The sequence below is a fragment of the Sinocyclocheilus grahami genome, unplaced genomic scaffold, assembly GCF_001515645.1.
Source record: "Sinocyclocheilus grahami isolate Dianchi unplaced genomic scaffold, SAMN03320097.WGS_v1.1 scaffold384.1, whole genome shotgun sequence".
In the NCBI taxonomy this organism is placed as follows: Eukaryota; Metazoa; Chordata; class Actinopteri; order Cypriniformes; family Cyprinidae; genus Sinocyclocheilus; species Sinocyclocheilus grahami.
This window is the reverse complement of record NW_015505563.1, coordinates 602,870-620,057: the sequence shown is the minus strand read 5'-3', so window position 1 is coordinate 620,057 and position 17,188 is coordinate 602,870. Positions and strand designations below refer to the sequence as shown.

The 17,188-nt window shown below is 36.4% G+C and overlaps 2 protein-coding genes across 2 annotated transcripts in view; both read left to right on the top strand.

Moving 5' to 3' along the window:
* Positions 1-887, top strand: part of cacna1fb (calcium channel, voltage-dependent, L type, alpha 1F subunit) — a 45,324-nt gene extending 44,437 nt beyond the window's left edge. Inside the window, exon 49 of the mRNA XM_016231124.1 lies at positions 615-887. Within this exon, the coding sequence (XP_016086610.1) occupies positions 615-887 (273 nt within the window). The remainder of the gene's footprint in view (positions 1-614) is intronic.
* Positions 888-5,216: 4,329 nt separating this feature from the next.
* sypa (synaptophysin a) lies at positions 5,217-16,971 on the top strand. Its single transcript, XM_016231196.1, has 7 exons — positions 5,217-5,468; positions 7,041-7,106; positions 9,496-9,620; positions 11,067-11,265; positions 13,950-14,141; positions 14,287-14,605; positions 14,902-16,971. The coding sequence occupies exons 1-6, from the start codon at positions 5,451-5,453 to the stop codon at positions 14,569-14,571; spliced, it is 885 nt and encodes a 294-aa protein (XP_016086682.1). The 5' UTR covers positions 5,217-5,450; the 3' UTR covers positions 14,572-14,605; positions 14,902-16,971.
* The last annotated feature ends 217 nt before the right edge of the window (positions 16,972-17,188 follow it).

Below are 17,188 nucleotides of genomic sequence, written 5' to 3'. Positions count from 1 at the left end.
GACTCGTTTGGACTACAACGCATATTTTCCGGGATTTGTGATATCACAAATATCGACGAATGGGACGAGACCTGGTTGAGCTGCACTAGAGAAGGCAACGAGTGTTATCACTATGTCGGAGACACGCTAGCTTTCCCAAGGGAGACGAACTTAGAGTGGTTACAATCATCCGGGTTTAAATCACGCTCAAATTGATTTGATATTGACGCAATATTTACACTGAAGCTTGCAGGCGGCTATGGTAAGGGGCATGACATTTCCTGACCAGGCGCCGAGTGCTGCCAATCACAACACACACTGGCCCAGCTAACCAATCACAGCACATTTCGTATTTCAGAAGGCGGGCCTTCATTTGATAAAGGAACTATTCCAGCTATTCATGTAAAATATGTGAAAAATAATGTGTTTTTCGAACAACCTAGTATGAGAGCCTGTTCTAGCACACCCCCAAAACAAAATCAATACTTTGTAAAAGAGCATAATAGGACCCCTTTTAAAAAAAAATCTTAAAAATCACGGTAATAGTGAATGGTAATATATGCTGTATGTCATCTGAGTTTGACATGTATAGTGCCATTAGTCACTCCAGATCTTTCTCTTTTTGCCTTCCTCAGATCTTGATCTCTGAGGGTTTGGGATTGTATGCCAAGGACCCAAAATTTGTAGCCTTTGCCAAGCGTGAGATTGCAGATGCCTGTCACATGACCATAGATGAGATGGAAAGTGCTGCAAGTGATCTCCTGAGTCGTGCGGGCTCAGGGGAGAGTCAAGGCTTCCTGAACCACACAGACATGGGGCCCATATACAGTGACGAGGAGCCCATCAGGAGCCACGAGGAAGAGGAACTGGCTGATGAAATTGTGAGATTGCAGATGCCTGTCACATGACCATAGATGAGATGGAAAGTGCTGCAAGTGATCTCCTGAGTCGTGGGGGCTCAGGGGAGAGTCAAGGCTTCCTGAACCACACAGACATGGGGCCCATATACAGTGACGAGGAGCCCATCAGGAGCCACGAGGAAGAGGAACTGGCTGATGAAATGACTTGTGTTACATCTTTTTGAATAACAGAAAAAGAGCTGATCAGGATGCCAGTGGGTGGAGCAACAGAATCCTGACTGACCAATCACATTATTCATGCTGCTCTGAGTCACAGAAAGACTCTGCTGAGAATGGTGGTTTAGTTCTGAAATATTGTGACCGGTTCTTACTCAGTCTGTGAAAGAAACCAGCTCCAGTTTACCCTGTCAACATGGCAGTTTAAAATTCTTTTAAATTCAGATCTCTGAAAGGACTCGTTTTATAAACAGCTTACCTTGTTGAACATTTTATATATGTAAATGTGTTTTTACTCCATCATTCTTATGTTTGTCTGTTTATTTTGAAGCATCATTTACAGAGGGATTCTCCTACCTAAAATATACAGTATTTTAAATTATTCAAATAAATAATTGAAATATTAACACTTAATCATTTTACAGGTTTGTCTCGCATTTTGTGTATATGTGTGTATTTTTCCCCCCCCACAGTTTTCCATGATAGGCTCCAGTATTGTTTAATCGTCTTTGAATATGGGTTCAGTCTTTACTCCAATTCCAGCTTAAAGTTAAATTTTAGAATAAAACATGATATTGGAACAAAAAGCACACTTTTAAGGAGAAACAAATGACTTGTGTTGGGTTGCAAAGAGCCTGGCTGGAATTTCAAGGATACTTTTTTTTTTAGGACAATAAAATAAAAAACAAGTTTTTTTTATTTTACAAAAAAAAAATTTAAGTTGTTTAATTTTGTATTTTGTTATTATTATTTAATTGTTTGTTTTCATTTTTTTTATTCCAGTTTTATACATGTGGTTGATTTTGAAATGTTGTTGATATGCCTAGCCACTTTAGTCTTGTCAGATTCCTTTTACTGATCATATCCATAGAACAGAAACAGTGATCACTGTGCCCTATTCATGGGTCTCATACAGTAAAAATAAAAATTACTGAACATTTTCTAAAAATAAATGACGACAGATTGCAGATGTGAACTTGTCTGTCATACCACATCTCTATGTAATCCCCAGCATTTGCTCCCTTCCCCAACAATTTTACTTCATTAGTGTAAATATACAGAACAATATTAATATAACCACTTCACATGGAATATTATAATATCTAAAGATTTATATGTGAGATTGAATGAGAGTTTATTCAATTCTGAATTATATTTGTAAACAAATATAAAGCTGAAATGTTTCCACATTGCAATCTGTCAATTCTGTCATAATTGTGAAAACCTAGCCAACTTAGCCATTTTGTGGGAAAGCTTTTTGCAAAGCCATTTTGTAATACAAAATGCAACAAATCATGTCAAGGCCCAGTGGCCTAATAAGGCATCAACTTCTGGAGCTGGAGATTGTGGGTTCAGGTTCCACTTGGGTTGCTTTATATGTGTTTATTAGATATGTGCCCAAATTGTTTGGCCAGAGGAAAGATATATGCTTAATATTTAGTGTTCTCTATCAAGGGAATTTAGAACAGGTTTAAGACAGCCAAATTTCTGTCTGACCTCAAACTATGGAAGGTGTATATGTAAAGACTATTTACAGTATGATTAGAATTCATAATCTACAGTTTACACACCACCAGGTGTGCCTTACGATAACCAGAGGCCCCTCAGCTACAGCATTACAGTAGGCCCCCTACTCCAGAAAACTACTTTTTTTTTAGCTTCCTGGAAAATATTTATGCGAAATTTAGATTTTTTTTTTTATGCCAGTTAACATTCACAACACTGTTCTGCATAAAATGTGAATATAAGTAAATATGCAAATTCAATCTTTGCCAGAAGTGTGTGTTTATTTATAGCTGTTGTCACTGCTGCAAACTCCCATACAAATGATTATTAGAAAAATATAATTTCCCTTCCCTTTCCAGTGTAGGCCCCTGGGCTTCAGCCCCTTGAAGCCCGTGCATTATGTGCCCCATTATTTATTTATTTAAATACAAGCTGTGCTGATGCATTGAATTGTGCACTGATTTGAGACCAGACCACTTTGCAGGCTGCTGGCTTCAATTATGGTGGTGCATTGTGGGGGAGGACACTTTCTTTAGCCCTACCGGCCTTCAAGCGCAACTGTCCCCTTCTTCCAGACATCTGGATCTATGAAGAATGTTATGCATCATTACTTCTATATCAAAATGAAGCATTTCTAAGCGTCATTTACAATAGTGAGGCTAGGGATATTGAAGCACATGAGTTTTGCCATTGAGACACTTTCATAACATACATAGAGAACCTCTAATTACTGTTTTTATTAGCAATGAGAAGAACAGCTGCAGGCCTTTGGGCTTCAAAAAGGAGGAAGTAGGGAGGGAGGGAAAAATATACTTTATCATGATTCTGCCTTTTGTGCTTATATTTCTAAGAGAGAATATTTATCACACCAAAAGCTCTAGATATTATACAATTATACATAATATGACATGCTGTTATATTACAAAATTGTATATATAAGAATTAAATGTTAATTAATAATATTATTAAATATAGCTAAAATATCAAATTAAACATACACTGTAAAAAATAAGTGTAATTTTAACTGTAACATTTTGTAAAAACGCTACGGGGAAAAATTGTTAATAGGTTAACAGTAAGTTCCTGTACTATATACAGGGAAAAACTGTAAAATATCTAACCATACATTCATGTAATTTTACAGTAAAATGCTGTTAATTTGACAGTTTTTAGAAGTAAAAATAACAAATCAATGTATAATTTACAGTCAAAAACTGTAAACTGATATTCCCAGAATTCCCTGCATGACACTCCACATTTGAAAGTATTTTGTTTAAATAATCATGTTTTTTTAATAGTTTTTGTTATTGGTTATGTATATTTGGGCACAAAATGAATGCTTAAGGTTGATTCAATATTACTCTTAATGAAACACACACACACACACAACATCAGCAATGCTACAATGACAAAGTTGCTTATATTTAACATAAAACGTTCATGAAAAGAACAAATAAGACTGATGTACCCACCTTTGGATTTTCCCTTTACTTTAAACAAACGATTATGGCTCATTATTATTAATTTAAAAAAGTATATAAATATATATATATATATTTGCGTCACGGAATGTAGTTTTAAGAGGTTTTCAGGCGAGAATGCATTATTTAAGTATCATGTGTGTTACCATGATGGTGTTTTGTGTTTGCATGAATGACTCTGTGCACCTTCTATATATTAGTATATACTTCTGCTTGTGGCGAAGCTACTTGTGATGAGCTTTGATTCTTCATGTGGCTTTCTCTTTTACCACCTGCATTATTATGGTGGTTGTCAGTATGTTAAAGGTACAAAACTGATTTTAATAGCAGTGTGCATTGATGAATTAACTGGTTTATATTCTAATTTTCTTGTTTTTAAATTACAGTTTTATACAGTACAATTTACCGGTTTTGGCCGTAAATGTGTTTACAGTTTTTCTGTATTTTTTACAAAATTATTCTGGCAACCACAGCTGCCAAAATTATTTTGTAAAAACTACAGAATTTTTATACAGTGTAAAATACATTATGGATATTTAAAAAAAAAATCTATCTAATTCTCACAATAGCAAATATTCTGCAAGTGCTCTTTTTTCTTTTCAATATTTTTTAGCTGAGATTTCAGAAATAATTTCCTGTTTTAGCATTTCATTATTAAATGAACAGTGTATGAGTCATCATTGTCAGTCCAACTGGTTACTTCCCACAAGGAGAACATTCTATTCACACCTTCCTTACTTACTGTGAAAGATCTTAATAAATACAGTATGGGTTCATTATGAAATTTGAACAAGATTGAAGTAGAAAATATGAAGTTCGATACAGGCCTCCAGCATGCCATCTTCTTCAGCCCAGTGAGATCCTGAGTTAGCAACTGTCTTTCCAGAATATCCAGTCCTACATCATTCTCATGTAGATCTAGTTATTCATAACTGTGATGTTTTTGTTGAAGACGCTCATGAATAGTTATTATTTCCCAAATGGCATCTTAACGTTCCACCGGACCACTGCTAAATGAAACTATCTAATTCAATCTCAGCACTCAGTGGCCGCCGTATCTGGTGTTCAGTGATCAATCACATTCATAATTTACGGCTTCTGCAGCGCGAGCAGCCTGCCATCGAAACAACAACTCGTTAGAGGGGGAAATATCATATTTGAGAGCATCACTGAAGATACAGCTAGAAGAAGCACGTAAATGGTGACAGGTTAATGGTCTCATTGCTCTACTGCGATCAGCGTCGGTCGGTTCATCTCGCTCTTTGCTCTCGTTCTCGAAGCGCGTGAGTGACGCAACTAAAGCTGCTGTTCTGTTGATTCTCCCTCCCCCTCCGTGGGCTGTTCCGCTTCTATCGCTTGCCTCCCCCCGATTATAGCTGTTTCTCCTGTCTACGAGCAGGCGACTAACATGGATATTGTAAATCAGGTAGGGCATTCGGGTTCAAAATGATTTTAGCATATTATTTCTGTGCTTATATGTATATGTTTTTGCTTGTCTTTCAGTCAGGCCATAAAGATAAATATGTATACGATGAAGATGCGCTTAGAAATGCTGGTGGAAAATTCTTATAGGGAGAGGTGCCCTGCTGATGCTGCCCGTCTGTTCACTGATACAGTATTTCAAGGGGCTTTCTTTCGTGACATCCTATACTTTCGTTTTAAACACACGCATGCCGTTATGGTTGCTGTATAGTATTTTATACAGATCTGATGAAGCGCTCGATTTGTTAGAGGGTTGTGATACATGCAGTTATTATACATTTACTAAGTGCACGGTTATTGGTATGATATCAAATTATATTTTGTAATTTTACATGTACGTTTAGTGCAAAAGCGTAACATTAAATCAAAGCGAATGCACGAGGCCCTTTATCACATGAAGATAACGCTCGTAGATGCGCTTTTAAAATGGCAGCTGACTTCCATCCCAATACTGTGACTGTGTGACTTTCAGCTATCCTTCTATCTCATTATTATTATTATTTATTAATTAATATTAGGCAATATAGGCAGGGATCGAGAAATCGGTGTCTACTGAATATGACACACAATCATATAGTTATTGATGCGTATATTTACAGAGTATTATCTGATGCACATTTTTGCAAGGGGATGTAAACTGCATTCGTGTGTAGGCCAATATTATATATTGCAATGAATAATTAAATCGCGTAAAGAGGAGATCTAAATCGTTGTACTGATCGATTGATTTATTTTTGTATTTGCATGGTTTAAAGGAGGACCATCCTCACGGGCAAACAATGGTGTCGTGTAAAACCGCACCTTCCTACGTCACTATGTCCGAATAAAATCAGTATCACAGACCAAATGTCTGATGAGCAAATATTTCCAAATATCAATAATGCCATCATGCATGAAGCAGAAAAACGGTCACATTTAAGCGCCACATTTAATATATGTGTCCTCAATTAAGGGCCTTGCATTTTTCCAGATTGCTAGAGCCATCGTTTTTTTAGATTTTGGCATGCAAAATGGTTTCAGAAATCTCTGTCGCGTGCTGTTCGGAAGCTCTGGGGCTCGGAGATGGCGGTGACGCGCGCGCAGGCGATCTGGCCATGGCTCAAGGTCCTCGAGACTCACCTTCCCTTCCTTTGCTTTCTGCTTCAGAGATATAAAGAATTTATGACTTGAAATAATCATCTTCGTTTCCTCCTGTTACTGCTGGGTTTTTGTTTTGTTTTTTCGACGATGACGATTTCAGTAGCAGATGCTATGCGTAGGTTTCACAATCGCTTCAAAATAAATTGGCTCTTATATGAGCGAAGGGGTCTGTTTGTATTATGAGTCATCGTGGTGAAGACTCATCATCCATTACACTTTCATCTATCTATCTATCTATCTATCTATCTATCTATCTATCTATCTATCTATCTATCTATCTATCTATCTATCTGTCTGTCTGTCTTGTCTGTCTGTCTGTCTGTCTTGTCTGTCTGTCTGTTTGTCTAACGTTTTTCAAATGTTGTTTTTTTGACAGTTGGTTGCCAATGGGCAGTTCAGGGTGCTGAAAGTCCCTTTGGGCTTCATCAAAGCCTTAGAATGGGTAAGTTCTAATTTATATTTATGTATATATATATATATATATATAGGCTATATTAGATGGTGTGTGAATCATTTTAGTCCATAAATGAATTTCAGACATTAATGTATTTACTTAGAAGAACTGGAAAGCACAGATGTCCATCGTGTATTATAGCTGAGAAGCGACATATCCTATATCCAAACATGGTGAAATGATACCGTCACTTTTCATATAACCTATATAACATATCTAAGACATACAGTATGTAAAACTTCAACTTGTTAATCAAACATGCCTACATATGGAAGCATTCAACACCAGTAGACTTAACACTTCCTGCACAATACGCAGTCTGTTGCAGCTCGAATTATTTTCTTTTTTGGTTTCTATATGGTCAGTAATTTCCTCAGCTTGTCCAAAGACTATAGAATACCCGGTTTAAAGGGACTTTGGCTTGGCTTAGGACCTGGTTTCTTAAAAGCTGTAACTGGTTACCATTTTACCATAAGCTTACTACTTTACACATACAGTAGGCCTACACATCCCAGAGGAGATACAGTTTAATATAACTGTGACATAAAAACATAGATTTGTGTGTGTTTGAAATCTAAATCACTTGTAAATAAACTGGCAGCAGTAATACATAACATTTAAGTAGGCCTACAACATATGCTAGTTACGTAATAGTTCATTTTAAATCATACAGATACACTTAATGACGTATTTTAATACATTTTATTGAATTATTTTGTGTTAAATTGCACCATGGTTTCCATTTCACTTTTGAAGCAACCTAGTAGAAAAATTAAGGTTTTACCACAATCATCTATGATGTTCCTGTACTGTGTAATTTGACATTTGAACATTTGATATTATATTAGTTTATTTAAAATTGCAGTATAATTTTGTAGCTGTTGTGTACTGCGTTCATTCAGGCAATGCCATGCCATGGCCAATATAATTAACGTATATAGCCTACACACAATTACAGTTGGAAAGATGCTTTGTTTCTGTATGACCACAGTAGAGATATCTGCTATTATTTTAATAAACGTTTAAATCTGCTCCAGGGTGAACGCACCCTTACCTATCATGCACGCGGGAGAACACGCACAATTGCAGAGTATTAGTGCCCTCTATTGGTCACACAGTGCTTCTTCACTTTGTACAAAGTGAAAATGGCATCAAATAACAGACTTTGTAGTAAAATGTTGACCAAGACCACATTTGTATATCTGTCTGTACTCTCTCTTGCAGTAGAACAAGCATCATTCTAATAATTCAAGATAATTTATCTCTTTATTTAAGTAATACAGAACTGTTTGGACGTATTAAAATTCTCCAAATCAGTGTTTTTGTGTATAATAACTGATTTAATAAGCTTACTTTTGGTACATTTGCTCAGTTTAACTGATTCACTGAACCACGAAATTCAGTTTAGTTAATTTGGGTTGGTCTCTGTCTGGGATCAGTCTTTTCTGGGCTTGGTAATGTGAGCTGATATGATTTTGTTTGATTTAGATCAGATTTGATTTGTTTGGTCTGTCTTGTGTAGTGTGTAGCCTGCCTGACTAATTATTTAATTGTCTCTCTTGGACCTTGTCTGGTCTGGTGGGTACTAGGCTATGTGATTTGTTTTTTCTAACACGAGTTGTTAAGGCTTTTTGCTTTGTTTGTACAATAATTGCATTCGTATGTATTGTTATGGTTAAGTTACTCAGTTGGTTATCAGTCTTTGTTTAGATGTTTTTGTTCTCTTGGCCTCATTTGACTTGTTTGGTCTGCCTTTGTTTAGCATTTACTGTGGCTTGATGTTTGCCTGTTGTTTTAGTCTCCTGTGATGTTTCCTGGGTTCATAACAGAGCCCAGCTCAGCTATATGACAGATGGCAGAGTATCTCAGTGAAATTTAATATCTTCATCCTCCATTCAGTCCCTCCACCAGGCAAAGTCCATAAGTAATCTCTATGACTCTTAATCCTGAAAGGAAAAATAATGAGCTTATGTCCATGTCAGGTTGCAGGTGTCACATGGTGAAAGATGCTTTCATTTGGTTTATTCAGTCTGTATTTTAATTGCATTCATACAAACCTCCTACAGTAAACAATTGTTATGTGTAAAATATGACATTATCACATTTGCACCAGTCTTCACAAATGTAATTCCTGATGTGTGAATGTGAGTCTTCAGCTGAAAATGTATAGAAAGCATTCTGTTTCTTTTTTTCAGTCCCAAACCTTGACCTTAGTAGTCAAAACAACCTTCTAGTCACTAAAATATGTGAAACACTTGTTAAGCAAAGAGAAGGTGCTAGGCTTGTTTCATAAATGCATGAACTTAAAAAAATTATGCCTTGAATACATTTGAATAAAAACATCTGCCAAATGCATAAATATAAATCTCTTTTCCAGGTGTTTGCCATCTTTGCATTCTCCACCTGCGGGAGTTACTCCGGCTCCTTCAGGATGAGCGTGGAGTGCAGAAACAGATCAGACAGTGACCTGAAAATAGATGTGGATTTTGAGTATCCCTTCAGGTACCTCTGTCTTTTTAGACCTGTGTGACCATATCAAAGTTTTACTTGTTCATCAATATGCATTTACTACAGGAACAGCTTTTAATGCAGTACAAAGTCAGTCCCTCTGGTGTTTTACCTGGCAGGGTTTTCAAATGATCCCCTGATCATTTGCGGTTTTTCCTTTTTTCCCCTGATATGAGGGTCCCACTTCCTAAAATATAAACACAACTATATGCAGTATGTAAGACCCTTCTATACTTTGTGGGAAAATTAGTAACGTTTTTTATTACTGTTATGTAAAATATAATATTTTATAGCATCATGTTATGTATTATTCATATTATGAAGATCTTGATTAAATTCTTTAAATGTTAACATTTATTTGTTTAGTTATTTCCCTGTTGAAAAAAACAGCATATGCTGGTTAGGTATGTTTTGAAGCATGGCAGCTGGTTTAAGTTGATCCTTAACTGGTTATAAGCTGGTTTAAGCTGGTCCTAAGTAACTTGCTCCTGCTCAGGACAAGCACATAACCAGCTTATAACCAGCTCAGGATCAGCTTAAACCAGTTCATGACCAACTAAGGACCAGCTTAAACCATCTATCTATCTATCTATCTATCTATCTATCTGTCTATCTGTCTATCTGTCTATCTGTCTGTCTGTCTGTCCTTTTTTTAATATACAGTATTTTTCTCTGAACCCCATTTTGAAACCTGTTTTATTAAATTCTAGTGCTTCTGAGCACATAGTGTTAAATGGGTCATATGATGCCATTTCAATTTTTCCTTTCTCTTTGGAGTGTTACAAGCTCTTGGTGCATAAAGAAGATCTGTAAAGTTGCAAAGACTAAAGTCTCAAATCCAAAGAGATATCCTTTATAAAAGTTAAAGGGGTCATATGATGCTTTTTTAAAGATCATTATTTTGTGTATTTGGTGTTTGAATCATCGCTCCGGCCTGACAGGGCATCATCTCAATATGGTAGGGGCGTAACATTTCCATCACATGCTTGAGGTATTTGGCAAATCATAACGCACTGGATAGCTGGCCAATCACCTTGCTTTTCAGATCGATGAGCTTTGTAAAAATCGACGCGTTTCAGAAAGGCGGGGCATAGAGGAGAAACAATAATGTACAGTATGTGGAAAATAATGTGTTTTTTTTACCTTAAACCGCATAAACACATTTCATTACACCAAATACACCAAATAATGTTCTTTTTAGCAACATCATATGACCCCTTTAAGCATTTAAGTAGCGTTGTCTGTAATCCCAAGTACACTAAATATGTAATTTTTTTTCCTTTTCTTCATGGTTCATAATCCAAGGTGAACTGTTTCTCCAGCCCATTGAGATTTGGTATAGTAACTCTAAATTAGGCTAAATTGTAAATGTGCTGAGATGGCCAGCTTTGAAGGTATTATGGTTCTCTCAGTAACCCTGTTCCCCTGTATCTCCTTCAGGCTTCATCAAGTGTATTTTGATGCCCCTGCCTGCAAGAATGGCCAGACTGAGCGTTTCTTCCTGGTTGGGGATTACTCATCCTCAGCAGAGTTCTTTGTCACCATAGCCGTTTTTGCATTCCTGTATTCCATGGCAGCTCTCAGCATCTATGTCTTTGCCTTTGAGAAATACCGCGAGAACAATAAAGGACCACTGATTGTAAGTTTTCTTCTATAATACATAAGCACTAAGGTAGCAGTTTGTTAAAATCTTGGTTCACCCAAAATATTGAAAATCTGCTATTATTTACTTACATTACACCACCGTAGACATTGAAGGGGACAAGTATAATTATCTTGTACTGCTTTGCTGCAATCCATTAGGCAGCGCTCTGTTTTTTAGAAAAGTGTTTAGTCTGGTCCGTCTCAGTGGTCTAACAGCGGTTGTCAGTGTCAAAATGATTGAGATAGCCAATCAAATCAAAGTAAGAAGGGTTTACTGTTCACAGTAGCAGAGTGTGAATTCCAGCACCAAGCGTCAGTTTTAACGTTGAGAGAGCGAGGTAAAATGGAAGTAGTGAAACATTTAATATCTGACAACTGTTTTACGATAGAAATGTAAAAAAAACAACAGTTATATCCAACTTGACTTTTTTTCTCAAAAATTGCCATTTTGAATTGGAAATATGGCCTCTCAGGAGATCAAAGTATTCTAGTTTCTTTTATCCTTACAGTATAATTTACATTATTCGTGCAATTCCTAACTGAATGTGACGAGACAAGAATTTTTTTGCGTTTTCAACACATTAAGGCAGACAAATAAGAGTGAACGTGAGCATATTTGCGAATAGTTCAAACTGATTGCTTTTCTACTAGAATTAGACCTAGCATTTTCTTCAACATTCTAAAAATCTTCAAGAAATGGTTATGGCCTTGATATGGACTACTTTCGGTGCCTTTCTTTTGTTTTGTTTTTTCTTTTCTCTTTGATCTTATTGGCCCTTACTGGTCACTATGAACTACAGATTTTCTTTAGCATTGACTTTGTAATGACATGAGGGTGTGTAAACAAAGATAGAATTTAGAATTCTGGGTGAATTATTGATGTATGCACTATTAACATTCTAGTAACTACTATTAGCTAACTAACTAATGATTTAAAGTAATAGCGCTCAGTTAAAACTGGTAGTTCACTATTAGCTAATCAATAACTACTATTTTTTCATATATCCTGGAGAAATACTAAGAAGTACTGTATACAGGTTCATAATTCATGTGAATTATACATAATGTATGATTAATTCTAAAGTAAAGATCATGCTAACCCACTAGTAATGACTCAAGTATGACCAAATCCTTTTAAAGGGGTCCTATTATTTGACTTTTTCAACTTTAGTTAGTCTGTAATGTTGCTGTTTGAGCATAAAAAAGATCTGCAAAGTTACAAAGCTCAAAGTCCAATTCAAAAGGAGATATTTTATTTACTTTTCAAAAACTACAACGAACGACTCGTTTGGACTACAACGCATATTTTCCGGGATTTGTGATATCACAAATATCGACGAATGGGACGAGACCTGGTTGAGCTGCACTAGAGAAGGCAACGAGTGTTATCACTATGTCGGAGACACGCTAGCTTTCCCAAGGGAGACGAACTTAGAATGGTTACAATCATCCGGGTTTAAATCGCGCTCAAATTGATTTGATTTTGACGCAATATTTACACTGAAGCTCGCAGGCGGCTATGGTAAGGGGCATGACATTTCCTGACCAGGCGCCGAGTGCTGCCAATCACAACACACACTGGCCCAGCTAACCAATCACAGCACATTTCGTATTTCAGAAGGCGGGCCTTCATTTGATACAGGAACTATTCGAGTCATTCATGCCAGACTGGCGAGAGAGGTGTTGTAATAATGTAAAATATGTGAAAAATTATGTGGTTTTTCGAACAACCTAGTATGAGAGCCTGTTCTAGTACACCCCCAAAACAAAATCAAGACTTTGTAAAAGAGCATAATAGGACCCCTTTAAAGGAACTACTAATTACTTGGATCAGTATTCTAAAGTGAAAAGCATGACAACTCCCTAATTTTGTCTGACGTCATCGTAAGCTTTTGAGATAAGGTTTTGGATAGTAATGACTTAAGTGTTACTACATCCTTCTGAAGAATTTACTAATTATTTGGATCAGTATTCTAAAGTGAAGATCACGGAAACCCACTAGTAATGATTTAAGTGTTACCAAATCTAGCAAAATGAATTACTAACCAGAACCTTGCAAAAACCTTTTGTTTACAAGGATTTTAGTAATTACTAGGGAGTTATCATGATCTTCACTTTAGAATACTGATCTAATAATTAGTAATTCCTTTAGAAGGATGTAGTAACACCTGAATAATTACTATCCAGTTCTTTACAAAACTCTCAAAAGCTTACAATGATTTCAGTCATTACTAGAGAATTATCATGTTATTCACTTTAGAATACTGATCCAAATAATTAGTCATTCCTTCTAAAAGAATTTGGTAATACTTGAGTCATTACCAGTGGGTTACCATGACCTTCACTTTAGAATGAATTATACATTATGCATTATTCATATTAACTATGAACCTGTATACAGTAGTTTTTAGTAGTTCTTGGGGACGTATGAAAAAAATTTTTTAATTAGTAAAAAATTACTGATTAGCTAATAGTGAAGCACTATTACTTACTACTTTATTAATCAGAGTTTCTTGTTAGATACTAGTAGCTACTAGAGCGTTAAGACAGCTAATGAGTGCGTTAATACTGCGTTACTCATGTGTTCTTGTGTAGTTCTTCATTAATGATGGAACAGTATTCTAAATTGTTACCGACTATATATTTACGTATAATTCTATATAAATAATACGATTGCAGGATTTTGGTGTGACGTGTGTATTCACCTTCATGTGGCTGGTGAGCTCGGCAGCATGGGCGAAGGGTTTGTCTGATGTCAAGACAGCTACAGACCCAGAGAAGGTTCTAGATCTGGTCCCTGCTTGTGAACAGGAAGGCAACCGCTGCCGTGAAGTTTACGACCCCGTCATGTCTGGTCTTAATACTTCTGTGGTGAGTCAGTTCTGCTTGGCCATACAGGAAATTCCCTTACTGATAAAAAAACATTTTTATGCAGGTCTTCCAATGTCTCTCTTGTGATTAGAGCAAACTTTTAAACTGAATTATAAACCTTATTTTTATTTACTTTTCTCTCCAGGTCTTTGGCTTCCTCAACCTGATCTTGTGGACGGGGAACCTGTGGTTTGTATTCAAGGAGACCGGGATCGTCGCACCATTTATGCGCCAACAGCCCGCTCAGGAGAAGCAGCCCGCCCCTGATTCCTTCGGGCAGGGAGGTTATGGGCAGCAGGACCCGTACGCCGGCTCCCAGGGAGGCTACCAGCCCGATTACAGCCAGCAAGGCTACAATCAAGGTGGAGACTACGTTCAGGGTGGATATGACCAACAGGGGGCACCCACCTCCTTTTCCAACCAGATGTGAGCGGAGAAATATCTGAGGAAGCAGGAGATGACTGGTGAGTGGCTTTGATATGGTTTAGTTGGTTAGTGGTTTAGTATTGACTGATGTTTAATCATGCCTGACCACCTTTTTTTTTTGTTGCTTTTACTCTGTTTTTGGCATCCCTTTTAGCTCACTTAAAGTTAATCTTTAAACCTTGTCACTTAAAGTGAATCTTTAAACCTTAAATCCACTTGTTTACTACTAAATTTCATATTTATTTAGACAAAATAAAATGGAATTTATCAGTTATTGACCCGACTTTTAATATCAGCATAATCTCAACTAGTGTGTCTCATTGTCTCTCCACAGAAAGAAGTTGATCGTGTGACTCTAGCAGTGTGGTGCCTGAATCCTACCCACAAAACCACACTTCTCCCTGTTTGTGCGTCTGTGCTTACGTCTGTGAAAGATAAGGTGGGCGGGAGGGAGGGAGGAAGGGCAAGGGGTCTAATCCAAAATCACATATGGATGGGAGGGGGATAGAGCGGATGAATTTTAATGTGCTGTTTATTATTGTGATGTATACAACTAAAAAAGTTTGATCAAATTTCAAAACACTTGAATACTGTAACAACATATGAAAAAGTATATGAATCATATTGCTATATGAATTTTGAATTAATAATGTTGACAATAGTAATGCTAAACTTGAGAGAATGTATTTGTCTGTGCTGTATAGATATCATTATAAACGAATATATATAAATATAAATATTTCCTAAGGATATATATGGGATTATTCCACTGTAGTCTAGTTAAATTTAGAGACCCTAAATAAATATAATAACAATAACGTGAAAAATTCACAAAGCCCTACAGAATTTGTTCCTTGAAAATGTTTACCTCTGGTGGGTCGTGGTTTGGTACAGTTTGTTCCATTTCTATGTTGACCTCTTTTGTTGGGTATTTTGTTGGTTTTTATTTCTTCACGGGTGGGATGGAGCACTGATGTGACTGAGACTGAGGCGGTGCAGAGCGTCCAGGGCTCATGGAGGGACCACATTATTTCAACCAGCAAGCAAAACGGTCAAGGGTATCTTAAAGCATTTCTCATTTCCTGACTGAAAATGTTGACTTTGTTTAGTTCTCTCTCTTTCAAATCTTTGTCTTGTGAAAAGCACATGCCTTCTCAGTGCAGAATTAGCGTGGTTGTTCATGACACAATGCATCTGAGTGCTGTGTTGATGTAGTGCTGTTTAAGTTAGAGGATGCTAAAAATCGATATATAAATATATATATGGACTGGGGTTTTGTTTGTGTTGTGTTGTGTGAGCACCGGATAGAGAGAATCAATCCTGTGTGTTGAGATGTCAGTAATGTAGATATACGTGCCAGTTTCAATTTCATCAATATTTTCTTGTTTCCCTCTCTCAAAAGCATATGCATTATCACAGGATTTAAGCCTGCGATATTGAGGTATATTTTCAGATGTACATATAAAAATATATATAAAGTACCTGCTCATTCTTTAAGCGATATCATGAACTGCTATAGTGTGAAATTCCCATGATTTGCATCAAAACATCACCGGAATGCCAGTTTAGATTATTTTTCTGCTTGATCAAGCATTCCAAATGCAAATGATCAAAAATATCTGGTGTATATGATAGCTTGACCTCTCGGCTGGAATCAAGGGGGTCATTTAAATTAGCTGCGAAATGTATCATTTGAACCATGTTTATGGCAGGTTAACTGATGTAATAAAGTCTTTAAAGTTATTGTTTTGTATAGTATTTAAACAGTATATATGAAAGTCTAGCACTTTCAGATGCAAGGATGCTGAGTAAACATTTTATTAATCTAGTAAATGCACCAGATTAGTTTTTGCCCAGAGTTGATCATCGTTTTATTTAGGGCTGATGCAGCAGACGTTGTTATGATGAGATCCTTTATATTATTGCATGATCAGATGCTCATAATGCAAGCTTACCCAGACTTATAACTATCTATTTGATATTTTTTCAGACTATTTAATTTGCCTGCGACTTTGAGGAAAACCAGGTTTCGCTTTTGGTAGAAGGCCATCGGCCTGCTAAATGTATTAGCGTGTCTCTCCCTCCCTCATTCTCTCTCTCTTTCTCTCTCTTTCTCTTCCATTCTCTGCTCTGGCCCACTCTTCCCCTCTTCCAAATGAATATGCTACTCAACTTCTCCGTTGTTAGTCGTGTTTGATATGTCTTGTGAAACTCTCGATGCCTTTGGGTTGTGCTGTATTTAATGTGTATGATATATTCTTAGCGTTTATGAAGATATTGATGAAAATGTTTATGACCATGCTGAAAACTCAATCACCAAAATTATCCAGAAATTTGGTTGTATTGTTCTATGGAATCCACGAAGGAAATTCAATAAAGAATAAGTTATCCTGTTGAAAAAAAAGGTCTTTGTTGCTTCTGTGATTCAATCATTATAATTTTTGTTGCTTCTATGATTCAATAATTACAATCAAATAGGATGTTGTCTATTTTATTTTAATTTTTTTGCAAAACTGAAAATCAGTTATCTATTTAATGATAACGAAGAACAAATTATTTTTTCCTCCTTATATAATGAACATAATGCAAAATGTTTAATGTTATGACTTTATAGTAAACTG

Excerpts from the sequence above, each read along its gene's own strand:
- sypa (XM_016231196.1), top strand. Across the intron at positions 9,621-11,066 it reads GATTTTGAGTATCCCTTCAG|GCTTCATCAAGTGTATTTTG; the intron begins GTACCTCTGTCT and ends TATCTCCTTCAG. Across the intron at positions 14,142-14,286 it reads CTGGTCTTAATACTTCTGTG|GTCTTTGGCTTCCTCAACCT; the intron begins GTGAGTCAGTTC and ends TTTTCTCTCCAG.